The 26,203-nt window shown below is 32.8% G+C and overlaps 1 protein-coding gene across 1 annotated transcript in view; it reads left to right on the top strand.

Annotated features, from left to right (window-relative positions):
* Positions 1-14,429, top strand: part of postnb (periostin, osteoblast specific factor b) — a 26,752-nt gene extending 12,323 nt beyond the window's left edge. Inside the window, exons 11-12 of the mRNA XM_073818374.1 lie at positions 12,874-12,997; positions 14,227-14,429. Coding sequence (XP_073674475.1) covers positions 12,874-12,997; positions 14,227-14,429 — 327 coding nt within the window. The remainder of the gene's footprint in view (positions 1-12,873; positions 12,998-14,226) is intronic.
* The last annotated feature ends 11,774 nt before the right edge of the window (positions 14,430-26,203 follow it).

Raw genomic sequence — 26,203 nt, 5'->3', positions numbered from 1 at the left:
AACAAGGGACTCATGAACAAGTATCACAAAAAAAAAAACACAGATGTGGATCATTCAGGTAACAACACAGTATTAAGAATCAATTGTATGTAAACTTTTGAACAGAGTCATTTTTATAAATTTAACTATCCTCTTGTGGACTATATGTAAACATCTTTTATATTAAATAAATTATTCAGGTCAGTACTAAATAACATGCATTTTGCATCATTTGATATTGTTTTGATAAAATAATTAATTGCAGATTCTGCAAGGCGTATGTAAACTTTTGACCTCCACTAAATATATATAAATATATATATATATATATATATATATATATATATATATATATATATATATATATATATATATTTATTTATTTATTTATTTTTTATATTGTTACTCAAAATTCTAAAGAAGGTATTGTAGTTTAAGCAACTTGAGTAGAAAACCAAGGCTTTTATATGGCTGGACTATTACGGTGATACATTTATCTTGTTTATCCCATGTCCTTAAGTATGTTATCCTTTGTAAAACCACATCCTGCATTTTTTCGCCTTAGTTCCTGTCTTTAATTCCATTTTCAACTTCAACTGTAGCAGCCCCATATGACAGGGCATAAACAACACAACTCCACACCATCCGTTAAACAAAACCATTTAGTTTGGATGTTCCAACATGAAGCACATTTTTATCTTATCAAAACAGTTTTTATTGCATATTTGCAACTGTTTATTCCAATAAATACAGCTTCTGTCTCTGCAAGCAGATGTGTGCTTTGCTAAACACATAATAAAAAATCTACTCTATCACTTGAAATCATTCAAATACTAAGTTAGGCAGTTAATCGCGTTTTCAATTAGCAGCATCATCATTTGTATGGTGAGAATAGAGCAGACTGAACTGTTACATAAACGGTTTAGACTTCCTGCCAAGAAATACTTACAGTAAGCCTAATAAATAGATAAACCAACTCATATTTCAATATTTCAAAGTTGACATGGAGAGTAAACAGAAAAACAAAATATAGAGAGTAAACAGAAAAACAAAATATATCATCACGCACAAAGCCGTCTGTCCCGTGGAAGCCTTTGGATAGAAGATTGAGAGCAGCTGTCAGGAGATATTTTGGCATTATTAATCACATGCTGGAGAATACAAATACTCGAAGTGAAGAAAATACTTTAGGGGGACGCTAAACTCATGAAATGTCCGAAGTTTTATCTAACACCACGTTCAGTCATTTAGATTCATGTGGAGTTTTTCATAATGTTTTGCCTTCCTCTATTGGTTTCCATCCATCTTTGTCATGAACAGGAACTATCTTCACTTTAGCAGCCTCTTTAGCTGACACAGGATGACTATCTAGCGTGAGGAATTATCAAGCTCTCCATACTAGTCCTGAGAGGTTCAAAGCTATCTGAATTTCTCAACACATAATAAGGTAATGATTGTGTAGACAGCGCCGTCTGAATCTGCAATCCAATACGTTGCATTTGGATCCATGGATGCAAGGATTTTTCCAAGAAACGTCTTCTCAATTCATTAAAGTTCTGTGACGGATCCAAAATGTGGAGTTTTTGGATTTGCAAATGTTATCGTCAGTCTTCACAACAAACATGCTGATACCTACTAAAGCCACAGAACAGCTGCATTTTTCTCAGAGCTTTCAACATCTCAAATGGTTGCAGTAAATGCTTGATCTTCATTAGAATCCTCTTTTGAGTTGTTTATCTTCTCAGTTAAAAGACCGTATGAGTTTTGCATACATGCTTGTGCTTTGAGTTGAGTGGCCATAAAATGTTAAATAATTGGGTTTCCAGATGCTGCAAGTTTCCAGTCAATGCTAATAGATTCTGCACAAACATTACAGTCAAAACATGGCATAGCATAATTTGTAACAGTCCAAACACTGAGGATTTTGATTTTTATTGGAGACAGGGAGTTGGCTGGCACATGTTCATATTTGAATGCTGTCCAAAAAGGCACAGCTGTCACACAATCTGAAAGTTTGCCGACGTTTAGAGACTTAAACCTGTCAGAGCATATTATGTCAAGATGTTAAAACTCCTCGGCTAAAAATTCTGTAATAATATAATATAAGTACGGAATAATTGACAACAGGATGTTGAATTATTAGAAAATAATGCATGTTACTGTTATTTGTGCATTATTTTCTAGTAATTTTAAATGACCGGAGTCAATTATTCTGCTTATACTACAGTTACCACACAAATATTGTTCAGAGGTTGTATTTCATCAAGTTTTTATCCTTAAAACACTACATTTTAGACCTGCAACGGAGGCTTGAGCCATTGATAGCACACTAATGCAGTTAGGAGAGAGAGAGAGATCTGTGTGTCTCTCAACAGTGATCAGCAGCAGTGAAATTTTAAGTTAATAAGCTATTTTACTGATAAAATTGTCAGAGTGGTGCTGACAACACATTTCTGTGCAAGTGTGTGTCAAACGAGCTAACAAAAATGTGTTCCAAGAGCATTTTGCTAACATTCCTACTAAGTCATGAAATTTCTGAATGTTTTGTAAACCTTAAAATCGTCCAGATTTTGAGGAACATTCTAATCTACCATTGTCATAACGTTATGAGAACCTTATATTTGAATGTTCTCTCTGTTTAAAACACCCATATTTTATCTTACGAGAACATTTTTTACTGATTATACAAACGTTGGACAAACATTCCCTATGATCTTTTATACCTGTTATGACAATGTTATTTCTTAATGGTTTGTAAACATTAAAAAAAATCAATTTTTTTAACATTTGAGGAACATTTTTTCTTGGTTGTGTTACAGAAACATCCCAATCTATCATTGTCATAACGTTATGATAACTTTATATTTGAATGTTCTTTTTATGTTTAAAACATTGTAAGAACATTTTTTATTGATTCTACAAACGTTGGACAAACATTTCCTCTGATCTTTTATACCTGTTATGACAACGGTATTTGTGTAACAATCCAAAAAAACATGCAGGTGAAATACTGAAGATTTGAAATTGCCCATGAATATAGCCATGGATGGCTGAAATGGAGTTTATAAAACATAAACAAACAAAAAGACATTCAAGGATACGAATTTCAACAAAAGGATGTTTTGAGAATTTAGTATTAAGTTTTCTCTTACCAAGTCCAAGTACCAACTCTTTCTCTTACAAATAACATTAAAAATATGTTCTGAGACTGTTTTTCTAAGACCGTTTTCTCTTAACATTACAAGAACCTCAGCCGTGTACAAATAACATCAAAAGAATGTTCTGAGAATGTTGTTCTAAGAATATTTTCTATTACCATTACAAGAACCTCAGCCATGTACAAATTACATAAAAAAATATTCAGAGACCGTTGTTCTAAGACCGTTTTCTCTTAACATTACAAGAACCTCCATCGTATACAAACAACATCAAAAGAATGTTCTGAGAATGTTGTTCTAAGAACGTTTTCTCTTAACATTACGAGACCCTTAATTGTGTTCAAATTACATGAAAAAATGTTCTGAGACTGTTCTAAGACCATTTTCTCTTATCATTACAAGAACCTGAATCGTATACAAACAACATCCAAAGAACATTCTGAGAATGTTGTCTTAAATTACGAGAACTTCAATCGTGTACAAATGACATAAAAAAATGTTTAAAGACTGTTGTTCTAAGACCGTTTTATCTTACCATTATGAGAACCTCAATTGTGCACAAATAACATCAAAAGAACGTTCTGAGAATGTTGTTCTAAGAATGTTTTCTCTTAAGGTTACGAGAATGTAAATTAACCATTAATAGTGTTATTAGAACATCCTAAAAATCCTATTTTAAGAATGTTGTTATAACCTTTAAATACCTTTAAAGAAATGTTAATGATAGTTGAATGTTTCCTGTTAGAATACTGTATGTGTGTGTGTGCGTTTGTATGGGAGAGAGAGTGGGAGAAAGTATGTGCTTGTAATCTTTTGGCAAAAACATCGGAATAATTTGTCGTTTTTATGTTTATGCTGTTTTCTATATTTATTTGCTTGGTCAGTGTCACAGCTGTAAGGACCTTTGAAATAACTGAATTTAATGCGGACAAAACTTGACTGAAACGGTGCAGCTTATTTTTCTCCTAAGAGTGGGCAGCCATTTGTAAATTTCAAGAGTCTGGCTTCTGGCCTCATCCACGTTTAGCTATTTTTAGCTGTACAAAACAGCGTTTTACTGCTTGATATTGCAAATTGATGAGTCTTACTATATTATTTTAATGTATTATCTTAATTATTACCATACTTTTAAGAATAAATATATATGCAATGTCTATTGATAGTAAAGATGTTGGAAGACGTTTTTCTTTTTTTTAACAGTGGTAAATATTTTTAACAGTAGTGCAGTCTTGGATAAGCCCAGGAGAAGAAATATGTCAGAAAATCTCATTTGCAGGGTATCCCAAGGAGGCGCATGATGTTTATGGCTGTATTTGGCCAAAATATAACAGGCAAGAGGCCAAAACTCTAAGTATAATTGACGTTACACAGAAATGAAGCACATTTCCCCTCATGAACTGTGGTTAAGAGGCCATTTTTCCACAATAAACTTGCATGGAAACGTTTAAGGACAAACTGCGGACAGTTACAAGCAGCAATGAGATATGGAAGGAAAATTTAAAGGACTCGTCTATTTTATACCTTTGCTTAAGTACTCTTTAACATAACTGTTTTTACCTTATAGTAGTTTCTGCAGTTTTGGTGACCTGTTAGAATTAGCCTGCTGTGAAATTCTTCTTTAAGTACATTGTAGAGTTCAGAGTGTCACTTTATGATGTAAGTGTCTAGCTGTGACACCAGAGAATGGTCTTTTCCAACGAAACACAACCACACACATGGTTTGTATGAAAAACACATTTCCTGTGTTCTCTGTTAAATATGGCCATGTGTTCCCAAAGAATAAAAAAATATATTATTTTCAGTGTGGTCTTGCATGGACAGAGGCGCCCATAACATGTATATTATCTTTCCTATTATTCTTTGATACTTCTTTGATTCTTTGATACTTTAGCAACACATATTTTTGAAATATACAGTTGAGGTCAAAAGGCTATATACACCTTGCAGAATCTGCAAAATGTTAAAGGAGTAGTTCACTTTCAGAACAAAAATTTACAGATAACGTACTCACCCCCTTGTCATCCAAGATGCTTATGTCTTTCTTTCTTCAGTCGTAAGGAAATTGTTTTTTGAAGAAAACATTTCAGGATTTCTCTCCATATAGTGGACTTCTATGGTGCCCCCGAGTTTGAACTTCCAAAATGCAGCTTCAAATGGCCCTAAACAATCAGAGCCAAGGAAAGAAGGGACGTATCTAGCAAAACGATGGACAAAAATCCTAAAATGTTTTTCTCAAAAAACATTATTTCTTTTCAAACAAAAAAAGGAAGACATGATCATCTTGAATGACAAGGGGGGGTAAGTACATTATCTGTAAATTTTTGTTCTGAAAGTGAGCTACTCTAATTATTTTACCAAAATAAGAGGAATCATACAAAAAGCATGCTATTTTTTTAGTTAGTTCTGACCTGAATAAGATATTTCACATAAAGGATGGTTACATAAAGTCCACAAGAAAAAATAATAGTTGAATTTATAAAAACGACCCTGTTCAAAAGTTTACATGCGCTTGATTCTTAATACTGTGTTATTACCGGAATGATCCACAGCTGTTTTTTTTTTTTTTTTTTTTTTTTTTTTTTGCTTAGTGATAGTTGTTCATGAGTTCCTTGTTTGTCCTGAACAGTTAAAATGCGAACTGTTCTTCACAAAAATCTTTCAGGTCCCACAAATTATTGGGTTTTTCAGCATTTTTGTGTTTTTAAACCCTTTCCAACAATGACTGTATTACTTTGAGATCCATCTTTTTACATTGAGGACAACAGAGGGACTCATATGCAACTAATACAGAAGGTTCAAACACTCACTGATGCTCCAATAGGAACAGCTATGCATTAAAGGATAACTATTGCCAAAATGCAACCTGGGCTGTTTTTTTTTTGTGTAAACGAGACAAACTTATATCTAAAAGCATAATTACGACAAACAAGCCATTTTTGAGATTGACCGTGATTTCGTTTTGTGGTCAATGGCCGGTGAATGGGAGTACTAATGTCATAACTTTGAGCGCATCAAAATCGATATTTTTATACCACTAAGAAGGCTCGACACACCATGAAACTTTGCTCGAAGTATCGCCTGGGTCTCTACACATGAACTCGAGCATTGAGAACATTGTTTGTGTACACAGAATTTACTAAAAAGAAAGTTTTTGAACAACTCACTTTCACTGTTTGAGTTTCCGCTCGCAGCCGTCTTGCCAGTCAAGAAGTGTCGATCTCCGAATGCGAGGAGAGTAAAGATGGATAGCTCCTAAAGCATATTTCCATATAAATGCACGGCTAATTTGTTGTTTTGTCGCAAGTGAAAAACAATATTAACCTTCTAGTTGTAAAAAGAGCCTCATATAAGCCTAACATTTCGTCCTATGGAGTCCATTCATTCGCATTCGGAGATCGACACTTCTTGAGTGGCAAGACGGCTGTGAGTGGAAACCAACACAGCGTAAGTGAGTTGTTCAAAACCTTTCTTTTTAGTAAACTCTGTGTACACAATGTTCTCAATGCTCGAGTTCATGTGTAGAGACCCAGGCGATACTTCGAGCAAAGTTTCATGGTGTGTCGAGCCTTCTTAGTGTTGTAAAAATATCTATTTTGATGCACTCAAAGTTATGCCCTTAGTATTCCCATTCACCGGCCATTGACCACAAAACAAAATCACGGTCAATCTCAAAAACAGCTTGTTTGTCGTAGTTATGCTTTTAGATATAAGTTTGTCTCGTTTACAGTAAAAAAAAAAAAAAAACAGCCCAGGTTGCATTTTGACAATAGTTATCCTTTAAGAGCCAGGGGTGTAAACTTTTGAACAGAATGAAGATGTGTACATTTTTCTTATTTTGCCTAAATATCACATTTTTTTGCATTTAGTCCTGCCCTTCAGAAGCTACAGAAGATACTTGTTTCCCAGAAGACAAAATAAGTTAAATTTACCCTGATTTTCAAACTCAAAAAGTTTTCACCCCCTGGCTCTTAATGTATAATTTTTCCTTCTGGAGCAGTGAGTGTTTGAACCTTCTGTAATAGTTGCATATGAGTCCCTCAGTTGTCCTTTTTGTGAAAAGCTGAGAAACCAGGATTTTTCTGAAGAACAGCAGGCAGTTTAACTGTTCAGGACAAACAAGTGTCTCACAAACAACTATCACTAAAACACACACACACACACACACACACACACACATGTTGGGTTTACATGTTTTATGGGGACATTCCATAGGCGTAATGGTTTTTATACTGTACAAACCGTACTTTCTATCGCCCTAACCCTACCCTACACCTAAACCTAGCCCTCACAGGAGATTGTGCACACTTTTACTTCCTCAAAAAAACTCATTGTGCATGATTTATAAGCCTGTTTCCTCATGGGGACCTAAGAAATGTCCCCACAAGGTCAAAATCTACTGGTATTCCTATCCTTGTGGGGACATTTGGTCCCCACAACGTGATGAATACCAGGTACACACACACACACACACACACACACGCACACGCACACACACACACACACACACACACACACACACACAGCAGTGGATCATTCAGGTAACAACAATATTAAGAATCAAGTGTATGTAAACTTTTGAACAGGATCATTTTTATAAATTCAACTATTATTTTCTCTTGTAAACATGCATTTTGTATGATCCCTCTTATTTTGGTCAAATAATTAACATTTTGCAGACTCAGCAAGGTGTATGTAAACTTTTGACTCTGACTGTATTTGTCAATAATGACTAGCTAATTGCTTCAAAATGACTGTTCATATAGGTGTATTTTTGATGTATTTGCTATCTGAACGATGTATGGGTGTAGCCTGCTGCACACGATGTGCTTGTAACATAATGCTGTAACCTGGAGGATATTCACCTGCCACTTGCCAGAACACATTTACAACAGCAGAACTGGCTTTTAATCCATTGCCAGTATTTACAAACTGATCACAAACAGAACCGAAAGCAACTGAACGAAATATATAAGCTCCACTGTGTCCCATGCTTTTAGGAGATCAGACAGCCTCCAGATGGTATTTGGGAAACTACATCAAAACCATATGATGTATTATAGTGATAAATTCTTGGAAGAAATCAGTTTGATCGGTTCCTGATGGATAGTTGCCATTACATTACATAAGTTGTAGCATGATTGATTTCAGTCAGCAGAAATCTGTCACTGGCTTCATTTTTATTAAAATCAGGTATTAATTAGGCCTAGTATTTATTATACATTTGATAATTTATTTGTTTGTTTATTTGAATTGTCATAAATTTATGCTGTCTGGTAAATCAGCACATTATTAGACTCTAAATTTTTTTTTATATAATATCCTAAATAATAATAATACTGTGTACTCATATATTTGTTAATATTCAAAGCCTGCCAAGGCATTGACAGATATCTCACAAATTAAATGCAAATGTCACAAGAATGTTTTCCCTGGTTGATTCTGCGTTGAAAGTTGTGCCTTTAATTGATGCAATATGTTTTAAAAATAGATATATTATATTATATATACCATAAAATTTATATAAAAAAATACATATTTTCCATTGAATTGGAGCCAGGTATTTATCACGTAGTACTCAATGATTTTGATGATTTGAACTGTAAACTTCAAAGTAACAGGGTCTTAAGAATTCAAGCCCTAAAGCAGGACATTTCCACACAAATCACCCCAAATATCCAGATAAAATGTTAGACTAAACTACTTTCAGGCTCTTAATAGATCATCTGAGACACAAATCTGCAGCCATTTGCTTTAGTGAGTCAACATACTCAGACTACTGCATCACTTGATGTAACTAATACTTCACTATTAAAAGGTTAGGTCATCCCAAAATGAAAATTCTGTCATTAATTACTCACCCTTGTGTTCCAAATAGGTAAGACCTTTGTTCATCTTTGGAACACAATTTAAGATGTTTTTGACGAGAGCTTTCTGACCCTGCATAGACAGCAACGCAACTGACATCTTTAAGGCTTAGTAAGGTAGTAAAAACATTGTGAAAATAGTCTATGTGACTATGAATTTAATGAAATGAATGTCTCATTGAAAAGACGATTGATTTACATGAATACATGAATACAGCAATCTGGCTGGCACACTACAAATAAGCCTAATGAATGCAATCGAAGCGAGTATAACACATGATTCGGTATGATTTCTGCTAATAATCCCACATATACTCAAATCATATATTCAACATTTCAACATTATTCTTGTAAATTTGACTTTATTCTTAAAACATTTTGACTTTATTTTTGTAATTTTGACTTTATTCTCGAAACATTTCGACTGTATTCTCGAAACATTTTAACTTTATTTTCAAAACATTTAGACTTTATTCTCGAAACATTTAGACTTTATTCTCAAAACATTTAGACTTTATTCTCAAAACATTTAGACTTTATTCTCAAAACATTTAGACTTTATTCTCAAAACATTTAGACTTTATTCTCAAAACATTTAGACTTTATCTCGAAACAATTAGACTTTATTCTTGAAACATTTCAACTTTATTCTCGAAAAATTTAGACTTTATTCTTGAAACATTTCAACTTTATTCTTGAAACATTTCAACTTTATTCTCAAAACATTTAGACTTTATTCTCAAAACATTTAGACTTTATTCTCGAAACATTTAGACTTTATTCTCGAAACATTAAAATTTTATTCTCAAAAAAATGTAAACTTTATTCTCAAAACATTTAAACTTTATTCTTGTAATTTCAACTTTATTCTCAAAACATTTTAATTTTATTCTTGATACTTTTAGGATGCTTTTACATCTGTAGATTGATTGATTTGATTCATTTGAAACAGGGATTTAAATTATTACAAAGTTGCTTTTTATTCTTGGTATGGTGTTCGCTTTCAATAATACAAGTCACTCGCGAGTAAACTGTCCTTTCATTGGTCAAAGTTTTACAGTTTATTTTCCAGGATTCACAGGATTCAGCAGCTTTGCGGGCTTATTGTTGCATTTTTTGTAGCTGACATTATATTAATTTCATAATTTTAAGCAGGAGTCCAGGATTCGTTGGGAAAACATTTTTAATATGCACCTACTACAAAGAAAGCGATAAGACGGCATTGTAAAATGAATAGGCACGCTTTGATTTTGAATGGCGAAGACGTGCCCAAACACAGACATTCACAGGATCATTTTAAGAGGTATTATCAAAACAACAAAGCTACTGCTTTTCACGGAACTGTAATGACCTATTACACATTGTGATATAGCCTGGTTCGTTGGTCCATTGGATCGGATTGCTTTCTCACTACAACCAAACTGCTCCAGAGTCCAGGCGATCTCGGACCAATCGTTTTGGCTCGGATCCGAGCAAGGACAATTTTTTTTATTAACTCCGATTGTATTCGTCTGAACAAAGAAAGTCATATACACCTAGGATGGCTTGGATGGGTAATTTTCTTTTTGGGTGCACTATCCCTTTAACATTTCAAGGTCATTGAATAAATGTATTTAATGAGACAAAATTGCCAGGCATTTTTGAAGCTTTTTGAAGTTCTCTTTAACGTGTAGTACTGTCAATCAAGCGTTTACGTGTGCCATCTTATCCAGCTGTGCTGGATTTTGTCACGAGATTCATTACTTAGGCTGAAGGATGGAGTCTGTCAGAGAGATAGAGCAGATGTCACAGACACTTGACCCTTGCTGCCAAACTCTTGTCCTCCTCATTTTTCAAGACTGTGTTCATATGTTCGGAAAAGAAAGTGGAAGGATCCCCTGAAGGTCAGCTACTGGGAAAGGGCTTCCTTTGCCAAATTCTAATGGCTTTTCCGCATGTCAGGGTGATGAATTAATTCTTAGCAGTTCGCTCTTTAGCAGGATATTAGCCAGATACTGACGAATATCACCACACATACGGATTACACTGATCTCACTTGATGCCTCATTTATTCACATTGAAAGATGGCAATGTTTTGACATCCATAGAGACTGTGGTCACATCCATTAACTGGATGATTCTAACATGACAACACTAAACCCAGAGAGAAGTAACGGTATTTGAAAGCATCAGATTTGAGACAGCGTTCACAAACATTGTGTGAAAGCCAGCTGCAATTCTTAAAAAAACTGTGCAGGGACTTCATAATTTCTGTAGCTGCACGTAAATTATTTGTTATGAAAGCCCTATAATGATTTATAGTGTAAAATTAATAAAAACTGAACTAAATAAGTCAGCCTAGCAGTCAAGGGGTAAAATACACCTATTTTATATTATAATTTTATTTTATTTATTTTTTTTTTTTTTTATTCACTGAACCTTAACATAAGTAGCCCAGATGTAAAAAAATATAGTTTTATTATTGTTTTTAGGGGTGAAATACATCTATTTTGCTTTAAATTTTAATTTAATTTTATTTTATTATAATTTAGAAGCCTGGATTTAAAATACACATATTATAATTATTTTATTTTATTTTTCAGGGGTAAAATACACTTATTTTGATTTAAAAATTCAATTAAATAAAATACACCTAAGGTTTTTTTTTATTATTATTATTTTTTTTTTAATTGTATTTTGTATTTTATTTTTTATTATTTTATTCAGGGGTAAAATACACCTATTTTGATTTAAACAGAATAGAATAGAAGCCCAGGGTTAAATACACCTAATGTAAAATACACATTTTTAATTTAATTTAATTTAATTTAATTTAATTTAATTTAATTTAATTTATACATTAAATTCAGTGAACTTTAAGCCTAGAAGCAGGGTTAAAATACATAAGTTAACCCAAGTAGCCCAGGTGTAAATTACAATTTATTTAATTTTATTTATTTGTTTAATTTTTATTTAGGGGTAAAATACTATTTTTAAATATTTAATGTAATTTAGTGAACTTTAACATTAGTTGAACCCAGAAGCCCAGGGTTAAAACGCATCTAAATATATTTATTTTTTTTATTATTCAGTGAATCCTAGTTATGCCCAGAAGCCAAGGGTTAAGATACACTTAAGGAATTATTTTATTTTAATAACATGTTTTTATATAATCACATTTAGGCAATATCATTGTCCAAGGATCAGCTCACCTTAATTCAACCACAGTCTTTAAATAATGATTGGAATCTTTAAAAAATGTGTTCAAACATGATCAGAACAACATGTGGAGGTTGTGTCATACTAGTATGTAATTTGGTGAGAAATAAGAGCTTTGCTATGGCCCTCTGGTTTGAATGTTCTGGTGTCTCTATGAAATGCAAGTCTAATAAGGCCTAATACAACTTACTTTCAGACAAAACAGTAATAGATTAAGGAATCTGTAAAAAATCACACAGAAGTTGAACATTAAAGAGGCTGCCACAAAAGAATTGTTTATTTTGGTTCTAACAACTATGGCATGAAAATGTTTGCAGGCAGAGACAAAAATCTCATCCAGAAGACAGAGACAAATTATATCAAGCTGAATACTCACAGAACCATCATTTATAAAATCAAGTTACTCAAATACTGATTTAAGCACAGATTTGTTGTTCTGACTTTCTAATCCAGTTTTGGTTGTAACTGCAGCTGCTTGCAAAATGTTTAAACGTTTCATCAGGATTAGCACGACATCTTTTTAAACAAGCTTTTACCAATTACTCTTCAACATTAGCGTTGTTCCTCTGTCTTAAACACCTTGTCATAAACTCCTCCCCATCACTGGTTGTGGTTTAGTGCTGTGAGAACAGTTAAGCCACGTAGATGGGGATCCCTGTGTTTCTTGAGGCCAGGTTTCCACTACAGCATATGTGTCATGCAACTCAGGGCCAGCTGCCTGCAAAAACACACTGCTCCTCCAAGTCTTTGTCCCTCTGCTGATCCAAGTCAACAGCAACAGCCTGGAGAACAACACAAGTATTTCTTTAATGTAATGCATATACGCAGATCTTGAATACATTTATTTGCTCTAATAATCAAAGACCAAAGAAAAACTTATATAACCATAAAACAGGCAAACAGCCTGGATGATGACCCTCATTAATTTTTTCCGTCCGGAAAAGGGAACAGAAAATTGACAAAACAGATGTCTTTTCTGAAGCATTCCGTAACTTTCACAATGATATGACTGCCTCTGACAGTATGAAGTTTGTTTGAAGCGCAACAACCAAAATGAGGTCACTTTGATGCGCTGTTTGTTAATATGTTATACAGTGACTGTTCAGTAAAAATAGTAAGCAGATAAAGTTTAAGGAAAATTATAACACAGCCAGTCCATGTCAAATTGAAAATCTCTAAATTCTCGGTGGATTTAATGAGTCACATGCAAGTTGTTGTGTTTACAAGAATACTGGTTCCAGTCTGGCTTAGGTCGTGTACTGATCCCATTCCCAACCTCCCTCAAGTTTTCTGTCATTCTTCTTCTGAGAACAGTAAAAAATATCATAAATACATTTAAGCAATATCACATGAACAAAAGCATGAAGGAATAACAGCAGCTGTGCTGATCTCAGATCAACAGCACAAGTGTGATACTGATTATACAATAGTTCAATAAACAGTTAGTTAACAATGAGTAAATTTGATCTACATTACAATTGTGTTACTTGCCACTGCACATTAATAATAATAAAAACAACAGTTTTTATTTTTAGTAATATTATTAAAGGAGAATTTCACTTCCAGAATAAAAATATCCTGATAATTTACTCAACCCCATTCAGTCGCAAAAAGAAATTAAGTTTCCCTTCAGTTGTTTACTACGACGTTACATATGGGAACTTGCCTGAGAGACCTATCACCTCTGAGCTAAAGAGAAAACGCCAATGAGTGGAATTTGCATGCACAGCCACTTCCTCGTACATACAGATATATAAGATGGCGGCGTGCATCCACTCATTCAGATTTCTGCTTCGGAGCCTCACCTCGTAAGCTGAGAAACACGAACGAAAAAGAGAAGACTGATCTTGTGGTGTTGCTGCTGCCGCTGTGCTGGTGCTGCTGGAGAGAGTTCCCGCCACCGCCGCCAACCAATCCTTCGAGCCGGCAAAAACTTGCAAACCAGCGAAGGAGTGCACAGTTGTGCCATGGTCCTCCCTGGGTGAACTGGGACTAAAAGAGTGAATTTCTAACACGGTCGTCGATAGTATTCCCTCTGGATGTCTTTCCGACCGTGTGTCTGGGCCGAGCACACACTGGGTGCGGGTATTCGGCAGCTGATGCGGACGACTCTGCTGAGCAGTACACCTCCGCGGTTGTTGCTTCGTCTGAGGTGGATGCCGAACTGTCGGCCATGTTCCTCCAGGCAGCCAAGGGGATTGGGCTGGAGGTGCCTAAGGCGCTAAGATGATTGGTTTCTGGGGGCGGGTACCATGGCTTGCACTTGTGCATGCAAAATGCAGCCACCAAAACGATCGGCCATTTTCTTAAAAATGTAAAAATGTACAGTCGTGGCCAAAAGTTTTGAGAATGACACAAATATTAGTTTTCACAAAGTTTGCTGCTCAACTGCTTTTAGATCTTTGTTTCAGTTGTTTCTGTGATGTACTGAAATATACGTTTCAAAGGCTTTTATCGACAATTACATGACATTTATGCAAAGAGTCAGTATTTGCTGTGTTGGCCCTTCTTTTTCAGGACCTCTGCAATTCGACTGGGCATGCTCTCAATCAACTTCTGGGCCAAATCCTGACTGATAGCAACCCATTCTTTCATAATCACTTCTTGGAGTTTGTCAGAATTAGTGGGTTTTTGTTTGTCCACCCGCCTCTTGAGGATTGACCACAAGTTCTCAATGGGATTAAGATCTGGGGAGTTTCCAGGCCATGGACCCAAAATTTCAACGTTTTGGTCCCCAAGCCACTTAGTTATCACTTTTGCCTTATGGCACGGTGCTCCATCGTGCTGGAAAATGCATTGTTCTTCACCAAACTGTTGTTGGATTGTTGGAAGAAGTTGCTGTTGGAGGGTGTTTTGGTACCATTCTTTATTCATAGCTGTGTTTTTGGGCGAAATTGTGAGTGAGCCCACTCCCTTGGATGAGAAGCAACCCCACACATGAATGGTCTCAGGATGCTTTACTGTTGGCATGACACAGGACTGATGGTAGCGCTCACCTTTTCTTCTCCGGACAAGCCTTTTTCCAGATGCCCCAAACAATCAGAAAGAGGCTTCATCGGAGAATATGACTTTGCCCCAGTCCTCAGCAGTCCATTCGCCATACTTTTTGCAGAAGATCAATCTGTCCCTGATGCTTTTTTTGGAGAGAAGTGGCTTCTTTGCTGCCCTTCTTGACACCAGGCCATGTTCCAAAAGTCTTGGCCTCACTGTGCGTGCAGATGTGCTCACACCTGCCTGCTGCCATTCCTGAGCAAGCTCTGCACTGGTGGCACTCCGATCCAACAGCTGAATCCTCTTTAGGAGACGATCCTGATGCTTGCTGGACTTTCTTGGACGCCCCGAAGCCTTCTTAACAGTACAGTGGAAAGTTTTTTTGGGATTAAGTTAATTTTCATGGCAAAGAAGGACTATGCAATTCATCTGATCACTCTTCATAACATTCTGGAGTATATGCAAATTGCTATTATAAAAACTTAAGCAGCAACTTTTCCAATTTCCAATATTTATGTAATTCTCTCAACTTTTGGCCACGACTGTATATAGGCCTACTTTTTAACCACAAATGCTCATCTTGCACTAGCTCAGCAATGCATGCCTATGATGTAATCACATTGGAAAGGTCGCACATGGTTAGTTCCTTATCTGTATACTTTGGTTCAAAAAGGTAGGGTAGGGGTGAAAAACTCCATCTCATTTTCTCCTCCAACTTCAAAATGGTCCAACATCGATGTTTCATGAAGGGCGTTTGACTTTCTTTGCACGTTTGCTTTGTTAACAATGGGTCGTATTTCTGCCTATGTCACACGTGACCTTTCCAATATGACTATGTAATGCAAAACATTGGTGGTTGAAAAGTACATACATTTTTATTGTTTTAAAAGGGTCATTGGATGCAAAACTAACTTTTACATCTTGTTTGAACATTAATGTGTGTTGGTAGTTTGTGTACACAACCACCCTACAATGATACAAATCCACCCAGTGGTATTTTTTTAATCTTTAAAAGTAATATCCCGTTTTTAAAAACAGGTCAATGTCAGCTTTTTGTCGTTGTGACGGCACACAGTTGATTGACATGAGCGTCTTACCTTAGACCCGCCCTCACCGAGCTCAAACAGTCGGACTACGATCCTCACTGTGTCGACTCAGGTGCAGAGGAAGACTGTTATTTAGCGACTGTGGTGTTCTGTTGTTGGATGTAATAATGAACAAAGCAGTAGTCATTTACTCCCGACATCTGAGCCGCTGAAGACGCAAATGATTAATGTTACTTTCGGTTTTAAAAGGAAAGTGCTGATCCTATGTTTGTGTGAATCATTCGTGATGCAGCTTCACCCACAGCAGAAGTGAGTATAAGGTTGAGTATAAGGGCTATTGCGCATTTATATCACACAATTCTGTCCTCATTTCTCTGAATTGTGAGTTTATATCTCAGTTGTGATTTTTTTCTCATAATTGTGCATTAAGTCAGAATTGTGAGATATAAACCCATAATTTTGAGAAAAAAGTCAAACATTTATATCTCACAATTCTGACTTTATAACTCGCAATTGCGAGTTTATCTCACATTTCTGAGAAAAAAAGTCAGAATTGCGAGTTTGTATCACACAGTTCAGACGAAAAAAGTCATGTAAACTTGCAGTTGCAAGAAAAAAAGTCAGAATTATGAGATAAAAATTTGCAGTTACCTTTAATTTAATTTAAAAATGAATTGTGAAAAAAAAGATAATTGTGACTTTTTATCTCACAATTGTGATTTTTTTTCTCGGAATTGTAAGATATAAACTCGCAATTGTGAGTAATAAAGTCAGAATTGTGAGATATAAACTTTAGAAAATATCAGTCTTTTTTCCCCTCAAAACTGGACTTTATAACTTGCAAGTGCGAGTTTATATCTCACAATCAGAATTGTGAAAAAAGTAGGAATTGTGAGTTTTTATCTTGCAATTCTGACTTTATTACTCCCAATTGTGAGTTTATATCACACAATTCTGAGAAAAAAAAAGTCAGAATTGTGACTTTATATCTTTGAATTCTGACTTTATAATTCTCAATTGCGAGTTTAAATCATGCAATGCTTAGAAAAAAGTCAGAATTGCAAGTTTGAATCGTGCAATTCTGAGAAAAAAAGTCCAAATTGTCAGACGCATAACATTTAACATTGTAATACCTTTTTGTGAAATGGAAAGGTTCCATCATAGATGTTAAATGCTCTTCATAGAACTATCAATGTCAGTAAAGAGCATTTATTTTCAAGAGTGAATTATGGTCTTTACAGCTTAAGGCATTCTTGTATTTGTGCTAGCTTGATTCATATTATAAAACTAATGGAATTCTGTGTGTATGCCGAGATTGAGAAGCACACTGTTATTTCAAAGCACGGGCTGTATGCCAGCGCTTTGTTATACTGTATGCAGATTGGTTAAAGAAAATGTTGGCACATATTTGAAAACAAGTTTACATTGGCCCAACAGCCTTAGTGGCAAAAGAGTGGCAATGTTTTTAGCCAAGGAACAAATCCCAGTAACAAATCCCAAGATTAAGAGTTTGGAAACTTAAAAACATATTAGAGTAAACATACCATTTTGAGTTCACAAAATGCATTGAAAAGCTCATAATTTGAATTTGTCCAGTAACTTTACTGAATGAATTATTTAATTATTAAGTGTCTTCTGTAGCTTCTGAAGGGCAGTACTAAATAAAAAAAGATATTTAGGCAAAATAAGAAAAAAAAACGTCATTCTGTTTAAAAAATGTTAGCCCCCCAGCTCTTAATGCATCGTTTTTCCTTCCTACCTTGCATACAGGTATGAGTCCCTCAGTTGTCCTCAGGATGAAAAGATGAATCTCAAAATCATACAGTCATTGTTGGAAAAGGTTCAAATACACAAAAATGCTGGAAAACCAAAGAATTTGCGGGACAAAGAATTTTTCTGAAGAAAAGCAGGCAGTTTGCCTGTAAAGGACAAACAAGGGACTCATGAACAACTATCAGTAAACAAAAAACAGCTGTGGATCATTCAGATCCAACACAGATTCAACACAGTAATAAAAATCAAGTGTATGTAAACTTTTGAACGGAGTCATTTTTATAAATTCAACTATAATTTTCTCTTGTGGACTATATGTAAATGTATTTTATGTGAAATATATCTTATTTAGGTCAGTACTAAATAAAAAAATAACATGCATTTTATACAATCCCTATTATTTTGGTCAAATAATTAACATTTTGCAGATTCTGCAATGTGTGTGGAACTGTATACTCGTGCCATGTGTGCTACCTTCAGGGATATTCAGATTGACTTAATTATGAGATATTTTTCTTGCAGGTCTAAAATGTCGGTAAATTACCCCCTACTGTTTCTCCAATTTGTGAATGTTGACGTAAAGGAGAAATTAACCTCACAGGGGAAATCATTCTTCATAACTGCACAGGTTATTAAAAAAATGACAGAAATTACCATTGCGATGGTATGAATGTACTCATCTATAGAAGTAGTTCACCCACAAATTAGTATTCTGTCATCTCATGCTTTCTTTCATGTCATACCAAACTTGTATGACTATATTTCTTTCTTGGAACACTTTAAAGAAATGGCTGAAAAAAACGACCACCAACGTTTATATACTCATTGAATTCTATATACTATTTTCCACATCTTCTGAAGCCAGCAGCTTTGTGTGACGAACAGACTAAAATATATTTTCAGAATTTCTCCTTTCATATTCCACAGAAAGATAAAACTCGTAAAGGTTTGGAAAGACATGAGGGAGGGTAAATGATAACAGATTTTTCCTTTAAGCTCTTCTGAAAGTATTATAGTACGTTTGCAGTCAGTTGATCATGCGACTGAACAGATGACTGACAGATCGTCAGCAGTCACTCAACCTTTTGTTTTAAGTTTGAGATGAAGATAATGTAAAGAAACCACCTTTATATTTTCACAAGAGCTAGAATTGAACATTTGACCTCATCTGTGAATATTTGAATAATGTCAAGTGAGCCAGTGAGTCACCGGGGCTATGTTAAAACTACCATATTTGTACAGTACGCATAACCTGATCAAATTTTTCAGCACAGGATTTGACTTTCTGTCTTTTTCTTAAAACAACAAACCGATGGAAGACAAAAAGCCTTTCCAAAATGTGTTTGGTTAGCTGGCATAGCAGTGAGTCAGCTTGCATTTAATAACCAAGATGTAGTGAGGTGTACGTATGTGTGTGAGACTGTGAGGTATGTCTGGGTAGAATTAGTCAGGTCTTTGGTGGTGGTTTGGTAGCATCTGGTGGCCTGATGTGCGGTTTGATGGCAACAATCTCTCTGTGGCTAATGGAGTCACTCCTAATTAACCAAGAGCTTTAGCTTTAATCAAACTCTGTGATCTCTTTTTTTGTGTGTGTCTACCACTGAAGTCATGATCCAGCAGAATCCATGTAATGGCCCTACAACAGACAAATTTCTTGGGCTTTCTCTGGAATCTGGATGCATATGGAACAGATAACCGCTGCCTCCGGAGTAGTATTATGTAAATTGAAAGGACAGGTCTGTGGAGGCAGCGTTCTATGTGCTTCAGTTTAAGACGGTAATCCAGACCAAAACTTGTCTCACAACAGATCGTTTATATTTTAACTGACCTAAGTAATAGAAGGCAGACTAGAGTTTGTTGAACATGATGTGGCCCTTTTGAAGGACTCTGTAACTGCTGAAGTAGACATTTGGTTAGATCAAATTTTATTAAGTAATGATAATAATTATTATTATATGTTAATTACTATTCTTGATAATATTTAATCATAATAATTATTATTATTATTACTTGAAAAGAAAATACAAGAACAGAGCAATAGAGGGTTTATTTCAGCATCAACAACAATAACAATAATAATAATTATTATTTATTTTTAATGATCAAATGCCAATAATAACTATTATTGTTATAATATTAATAGAGGGTTAATTTTAGTAAAAACATTAATAAAAATCATAATAATAATAATAATTATTATTTAATTATTATATGGTAATAATAACTATTATTGTTATTATTGTGATTATACTAATTATTATTATTAATAATATTCAAAATTTGGAAGCTAACATATTTTTGGCTTGTGAAAAGGTTTATTTTACTAAAATAAATAATAATAATAATAATAATAATAATTACTATTGTTGTTGTTACCATGTAGCAATAATAATACTAATAATAATAATAATAATAATTATTATTATTATGTTAATAACTATTCTTGTTATTATGTAATAATAAAAAATATTATTATTATTATTATTTCACATGTTAATAACTATTGTTGTTATTATTTATTAATAATAATAATAATAATAATTATTATTATTACTTGTAAGAAAACAACAATAATAATAATTATCAAATTAATTAATGGTAATAATAATAATAGTAATAATAATAATAATAATAACAACTATTATTGTAATTATACATATGTTATTAACTATTCTTGTTGTTATTTAATAATAATAACAATTATTATTATTATTATTATTATTATTATTATTACTATATAATATTAATAATAATAATTAATCATTATTATTATTATTATTACTCAGAAAATACAGGAACAGAGCAATAGAGGGTTTATTTAAGTAAAATAATAATAATTATTATTATTAATAATAATAATTAATAATAGCTTATTGTTGTTATCATTATTATTATTAATTAATTCTAAAGATTTAAAGCTAACATGTTTACCTTGTGATAAACTATTTTAGTAATAAAAATAATTATTGTTATTATTAATATTATTTATATCTAAAGAAATTTGGAAGCTGATGTGAGAAAGTATTTAAGTAATAATAATAATAATAACTATTATTATTATTATTATTATCATATGGTAATCATAACTATTATTATTTATATAATATTTATATTTATTTATATAATATTTATATAATTTGAAGCTTACATGTTTTAAGGTGTGAAAAACTATTTTAGTAATAATAATACTTATTATTATTGTTATTGTTAATATTATTTATATCTAAAAACATTTGAAAGCTGTTGTGACAAAGTATTTAAATAATAACAATAATAATAATAATTATTATTATTAATTAGTATATGGTAATAATACCTATTATTGTTATTATTATTATTATGTTGGAGCTGTGGCCATGTGATTAACACTTGTTATGAAACGTAAACATGGGAGACTCATTTCTCTCTCTCTCTTTCTTATTTTGTATTTTATTTTATTTTAACTGTGAACTAATAAAAACTTTATTTATTGGCTTTTTGGTACCTGTCAAACTCAGTGGTAATCAAAAAAGTCCAGTTAAATAAATCAAATGACAGATGATTTCAAAAGGGAACGTTATCTCTGCACACACCCTCTCAGATTTCCAGTCAAAACATGCAGGAAGCCATAACAAAACTACATGTGTCTCTAGAAAGAGGAGACTTAAAGAAACGGCAGAAAACGGGTCAGCTCCAACGACCCTGCATACTGCTTTGTATTAGCTCCAGGGTGTATCTGGGCTAAGTAACACAGTGTGCACTTGCAATCTATTCCCTGAAGATAACACTTTAGGCCAAACTCCATCGCTAATAGCACATTTCACACAATTTGCAAATTAAAGTTACCATAATTTAGAGTGACAGACAGGTTTAGAGGGCTATGTTTGAGATTGCACCATCAAATTAAACATCATTATCTCAACACATTACTGCTACTCATCTTGTAGAGAAAAAAATCCCTGCCACTGCATGCTCCAAGTATGTGATGCAACCATAGTGTTATTTTGCTATATTGCCTTTAAAAGTGATAAATACTCTTTGATATTTACTTTAAGTGAGTCAGCACTCACTATTATTAAACATTTTCCATCCAGAAGTACATTTCTGAAAGCTTCGTCTAAAAAACAGTACATTCAGTTCTTCTCTCGTCTTGAAAATCATAACGCCACCGGCTATTATTATCTCTTCTGCACATGTTTTATGATCTTGCGCCAAATCACCTCAGTTCGTACATGACGGGAAAAATATACGATTCATAGGCTAAATCATGAGATTTATGCTTGATATTCACAATATAGCATTAAATACTACAATTCGTTTTGAATAAATACAGATAACGTGTTTTTGTGAATGATAAATAGAGTGGATGGCTGCTTTCCAACAGCGCCCTCTAATGACAAATGAAAAATCTGCATTGCGATTTTATTCGGTTAATTTATCAACTACTGTCGTTATAGTTAAAGCTTAGGCTACTGTAAATCCTTGAACAAATCTTTTAAGTTCTTCGGACTAAATTTTTATTCATTTTAAAGTAAAACACAGATCCAAACTCAGACATTTTCCAGTCGCTTTTACGTAAACTTTTACCCGCCGTGGTTTTGAAACATTTTTAATAAAGAAGCATATCTCTGAAGACTTAGCGGACTTGTTTCACCTCTCTGCTGAATGTCAGTGTCTTGTCAGTTTCTTGGATGAGGAAAAGAGACGACATATGCAACACGGCAATGAATCACTCCCTCAGAGATATCTTTACAAGAATTAGGCAGATCTCCCTTACACAATTCCTAATGGCGATTTGGATATGCAACAACCATGTTATGTCTTTTAAAGATGCCTCTAGGTGAGAAATCAACTATAATTTAAATGCAGTTCATAATTTGGAAATTGTGTAAAGAGGTCATCTCGTGCTATGGGTGTATGATGTTTACCTATCTGGGACAGAACGTTCTGTAGTTGTTTTACATTATATATATATATTCATATTTAATCATTTACTTTAGGCGATTTTTTAAAATTTATTAATGTAAAATAATTAATATATTCTATATAAAATGATCCATGTGACTTACTCAAATTAAATAATAATGACAGAAATTAAATAAAATTAAATTGACTGCATATTTTTAAACAAGGGACATCCCAACAGCAATGATCATATGTATTTATAGGTTAAATAAATAAGATAATAACAAATAATTATATAATAAAATGTAATCTTGTGTAATGTCATTTCCTTACATTTGAGTTATAATAATAGTAATAATAATGATTATAAAATAATGTCAATATATTAATAATTTGATGTAATGTGTGATACATTATAGAATATATATATTAATTTTGATTAACAACAACATACAACTTTCTCTAATGCCTTTCTAAACTTTTACAACTTAAAATAGATCTAAGTTTCTGTAATTATTTTATTTTATTATTGTTTTTTATTATTCTGTGAATCTTAACAAAAGTTGTATTACTTTATTTTATTTATTTAGGGCTAATTTAATTTAATTTAATTTAATGTAATTTAATTATTTTGTTTCATTTTATTTAGGGGTAGAATACACCTAATTTAATTTAATTTAATTTAATCTAATCTTTAATTTTTATATTCAGTAAACCTTAACGTAAGTTAACCTTAGAAGCCCAGTGGTTAAATACACCTTTTTTTTTTGGTAAATATTTTTTTTTCTTTTATTTATTTAATTTTATTTTTTTCAGGGGCAAAATATACCTCATTTCATTTCATTTCCTTTTTATTCAGTGAACCTTAACATAAATTAACCCTAGAAGCCCAGGGATAAAATGCACCTATGGTTTATTTTATTTTATATTAATATTTTTTATATTCAGTAAACCTTAACATAAGTTAACCCTAGAAGCCCAGTGGTTAAATACACCTATTAATTATTTACATGATTTATTATTTTATTATTTTATTTTATTTCATTTTTTTTATTAATTTTTAATTTATTTAATTAAATGTTATTTTATTTTATTCAGGGGTAAAATACACCTAATTTAATTTAATTTAATTTAATTTAATTTAATTTAATTTAATTTAATTTAATTTTTATTCAGTGAACCTTAACATAAGTTAACCCTTGAAGCTCAGGAATAAAATACACCTATGATTTATTTTATTTTAATATTTTATTTTATTTAGGGCTAAAATTAATCTAATTTAATTTAATTTTGATTTAATTTACTTTAGTGAACTTAAGCCCAGAAGCAAGAGGTAAAATACACCTAGGAATTATTTTATTTAATTTTAGTAACACATTTTATATAATCACATTTAGGTAATATCACAAGAGAGTATCAGATCACATTAAGTCACTCCACAGTCTTTAAATAATGATTCAAAGCAATGAGTCTAAATTATTATTGAGCCTACATTTGTATTATCAGACTTTTATCTGCCTCTTTATGCATAACAACTATTTTAACTATTAGTTGGCTTTAAAGCAATTTATTTAATACTTTATTATTATTATTATTTTACCTGCCTCCTTATGCATAAAAAAAAAGAATTTTTCAGCTATAAGCTTTGTTTTGGTGAGACCAGTTTACCAATTTATGGTCAGTATGGTCCATATGGTCGGCATTCGGCCCAGATCTCATGCACACCACTGTGTGTAAATCTGTGTAAATATCCCATAAAAAACCCTAAGCAGCGTTTTATAAATAGGACTTCAGGGGTCAAACATGACGCACATGGACCTGCAGAGTCAGCAAAGAGCTCAGTGAAAAACATGGTGATATTATCCAAGTAACAATATGTAAAGTGTCATATTAATGCACAGCTTCATTAACATAATATGAATTTAACATATTTTTGAGAGTGTGCTGGTTTACAGACTCTTAACTTAGATCCTTCATGCTGATGAACTTTAAGGGCACTGTTGTGACAGTGTGCAAAGATTTATAGAGCAATAACTTTCTCTTTCCTCAGGGGGGTTTATGTGAATTCCTGTTTTATGTATTTTACATGCACTAAGATATAGTGCAGCCATATGCTTTGGTTTAGTTTGACTGTTTGATTGTGCTGTGATGTCATGCTCACAGTGATGTCACACACTTTGAGTCTCGCATTTTAATGCATGTTTTTATATCTCTCCACTTCGCATGTCGATGTGTACTGTAACTCATTAGCACTTGTTGTATAAGTGTCATGTGTGCAAACAAATGATTTTCCAGCTTGTTCTCAGGCCTTGTTTTGTCTGTGGGAAGTAGTCTATATTTTGCTGTTCAGCTGGTTGGTGGATGGCGTTACTAATGTTAAACACAAGGCCTTTCAAATGTGAAGTAATGCATGGAGCAGATGTAGTATCATGCACCTTGAGAGCTTCACAAGGCTCGCCAAATATTTGTCTGACTGTCTCAAAATCTCAAGCGCTCTATACTTTCCCCTCTCTTTATCTTTGGAAAAACACAGCTACAGCTTTTCTCACATTGAAATTTACATACTTCCTTCACCAGGTGTTTTCCAGTGTACTGGACCAACACAAAACTAAACATTGACTGAACGGCCTCATACACCCTTTAATGGAGTTATTAAATATATAGATACAGCGCCCTCTGTTGATAAATGAATTTATATTGTAATATTGTTGTAAGCATATGTTGGATATAGTTTTTATTTTGTTTTGTTTTATTTAATGACTCTTAGCATAATTCAACCCTACAAGCCAAGGGGTAAAATACACGTATGATTAATTTAATTTAATTTAATTTAATTTAATTTACTTTAATTTATCTTTTTTTTATTTATTCAGTGAACCTTAATGTAAGTTCACCCTACAAGCCCAGGAGTAAAATACACCTATGATTATTTTATTTAATTTAAATTAATTTTTTAAAGTTTATTTAAAGTTTATTTTATTTTATTTTATTTTATTTTATTTTATTTATTCATTCATTCACTCACTCATTTATTCATTCAGTAAACCTTAACGTAAGTTCACTCTACAAGCCCAGGGGTAAAATACACCTATGATTATTTTATTTTATTTTTATTTATTTATTTTATATTTTTTTTAAGTGAACCTTACTGTAATTAATATTTAATTTAATTTAGTTATTAAATGTTTTTTTTATCTTATCTTATTTTATTTTATTTTATTTTTTTATTAATTGAATCTTAACATAACTTAACCCTACAAGCCCAGGGGTAAAATACACTTATCATTTTATTTTATTTTATTAATTTAAT

This window comes from Garra rufa, chromosome 14 (assembly GCF_049309525.1).
Source record: "Garra rufa chromosome 14, GarRuf1.0, whole genome shotgun sequence".
Taxonomy (NCBI): Eukaryota; Metazoa; Chordata; class Actinopteri; order Cypriniformes; family Cyprinidae; genus Garra; species Garra rufa.
This window is presented reverse-complemented; position numbering and strand designations above follow the sequence as displayed.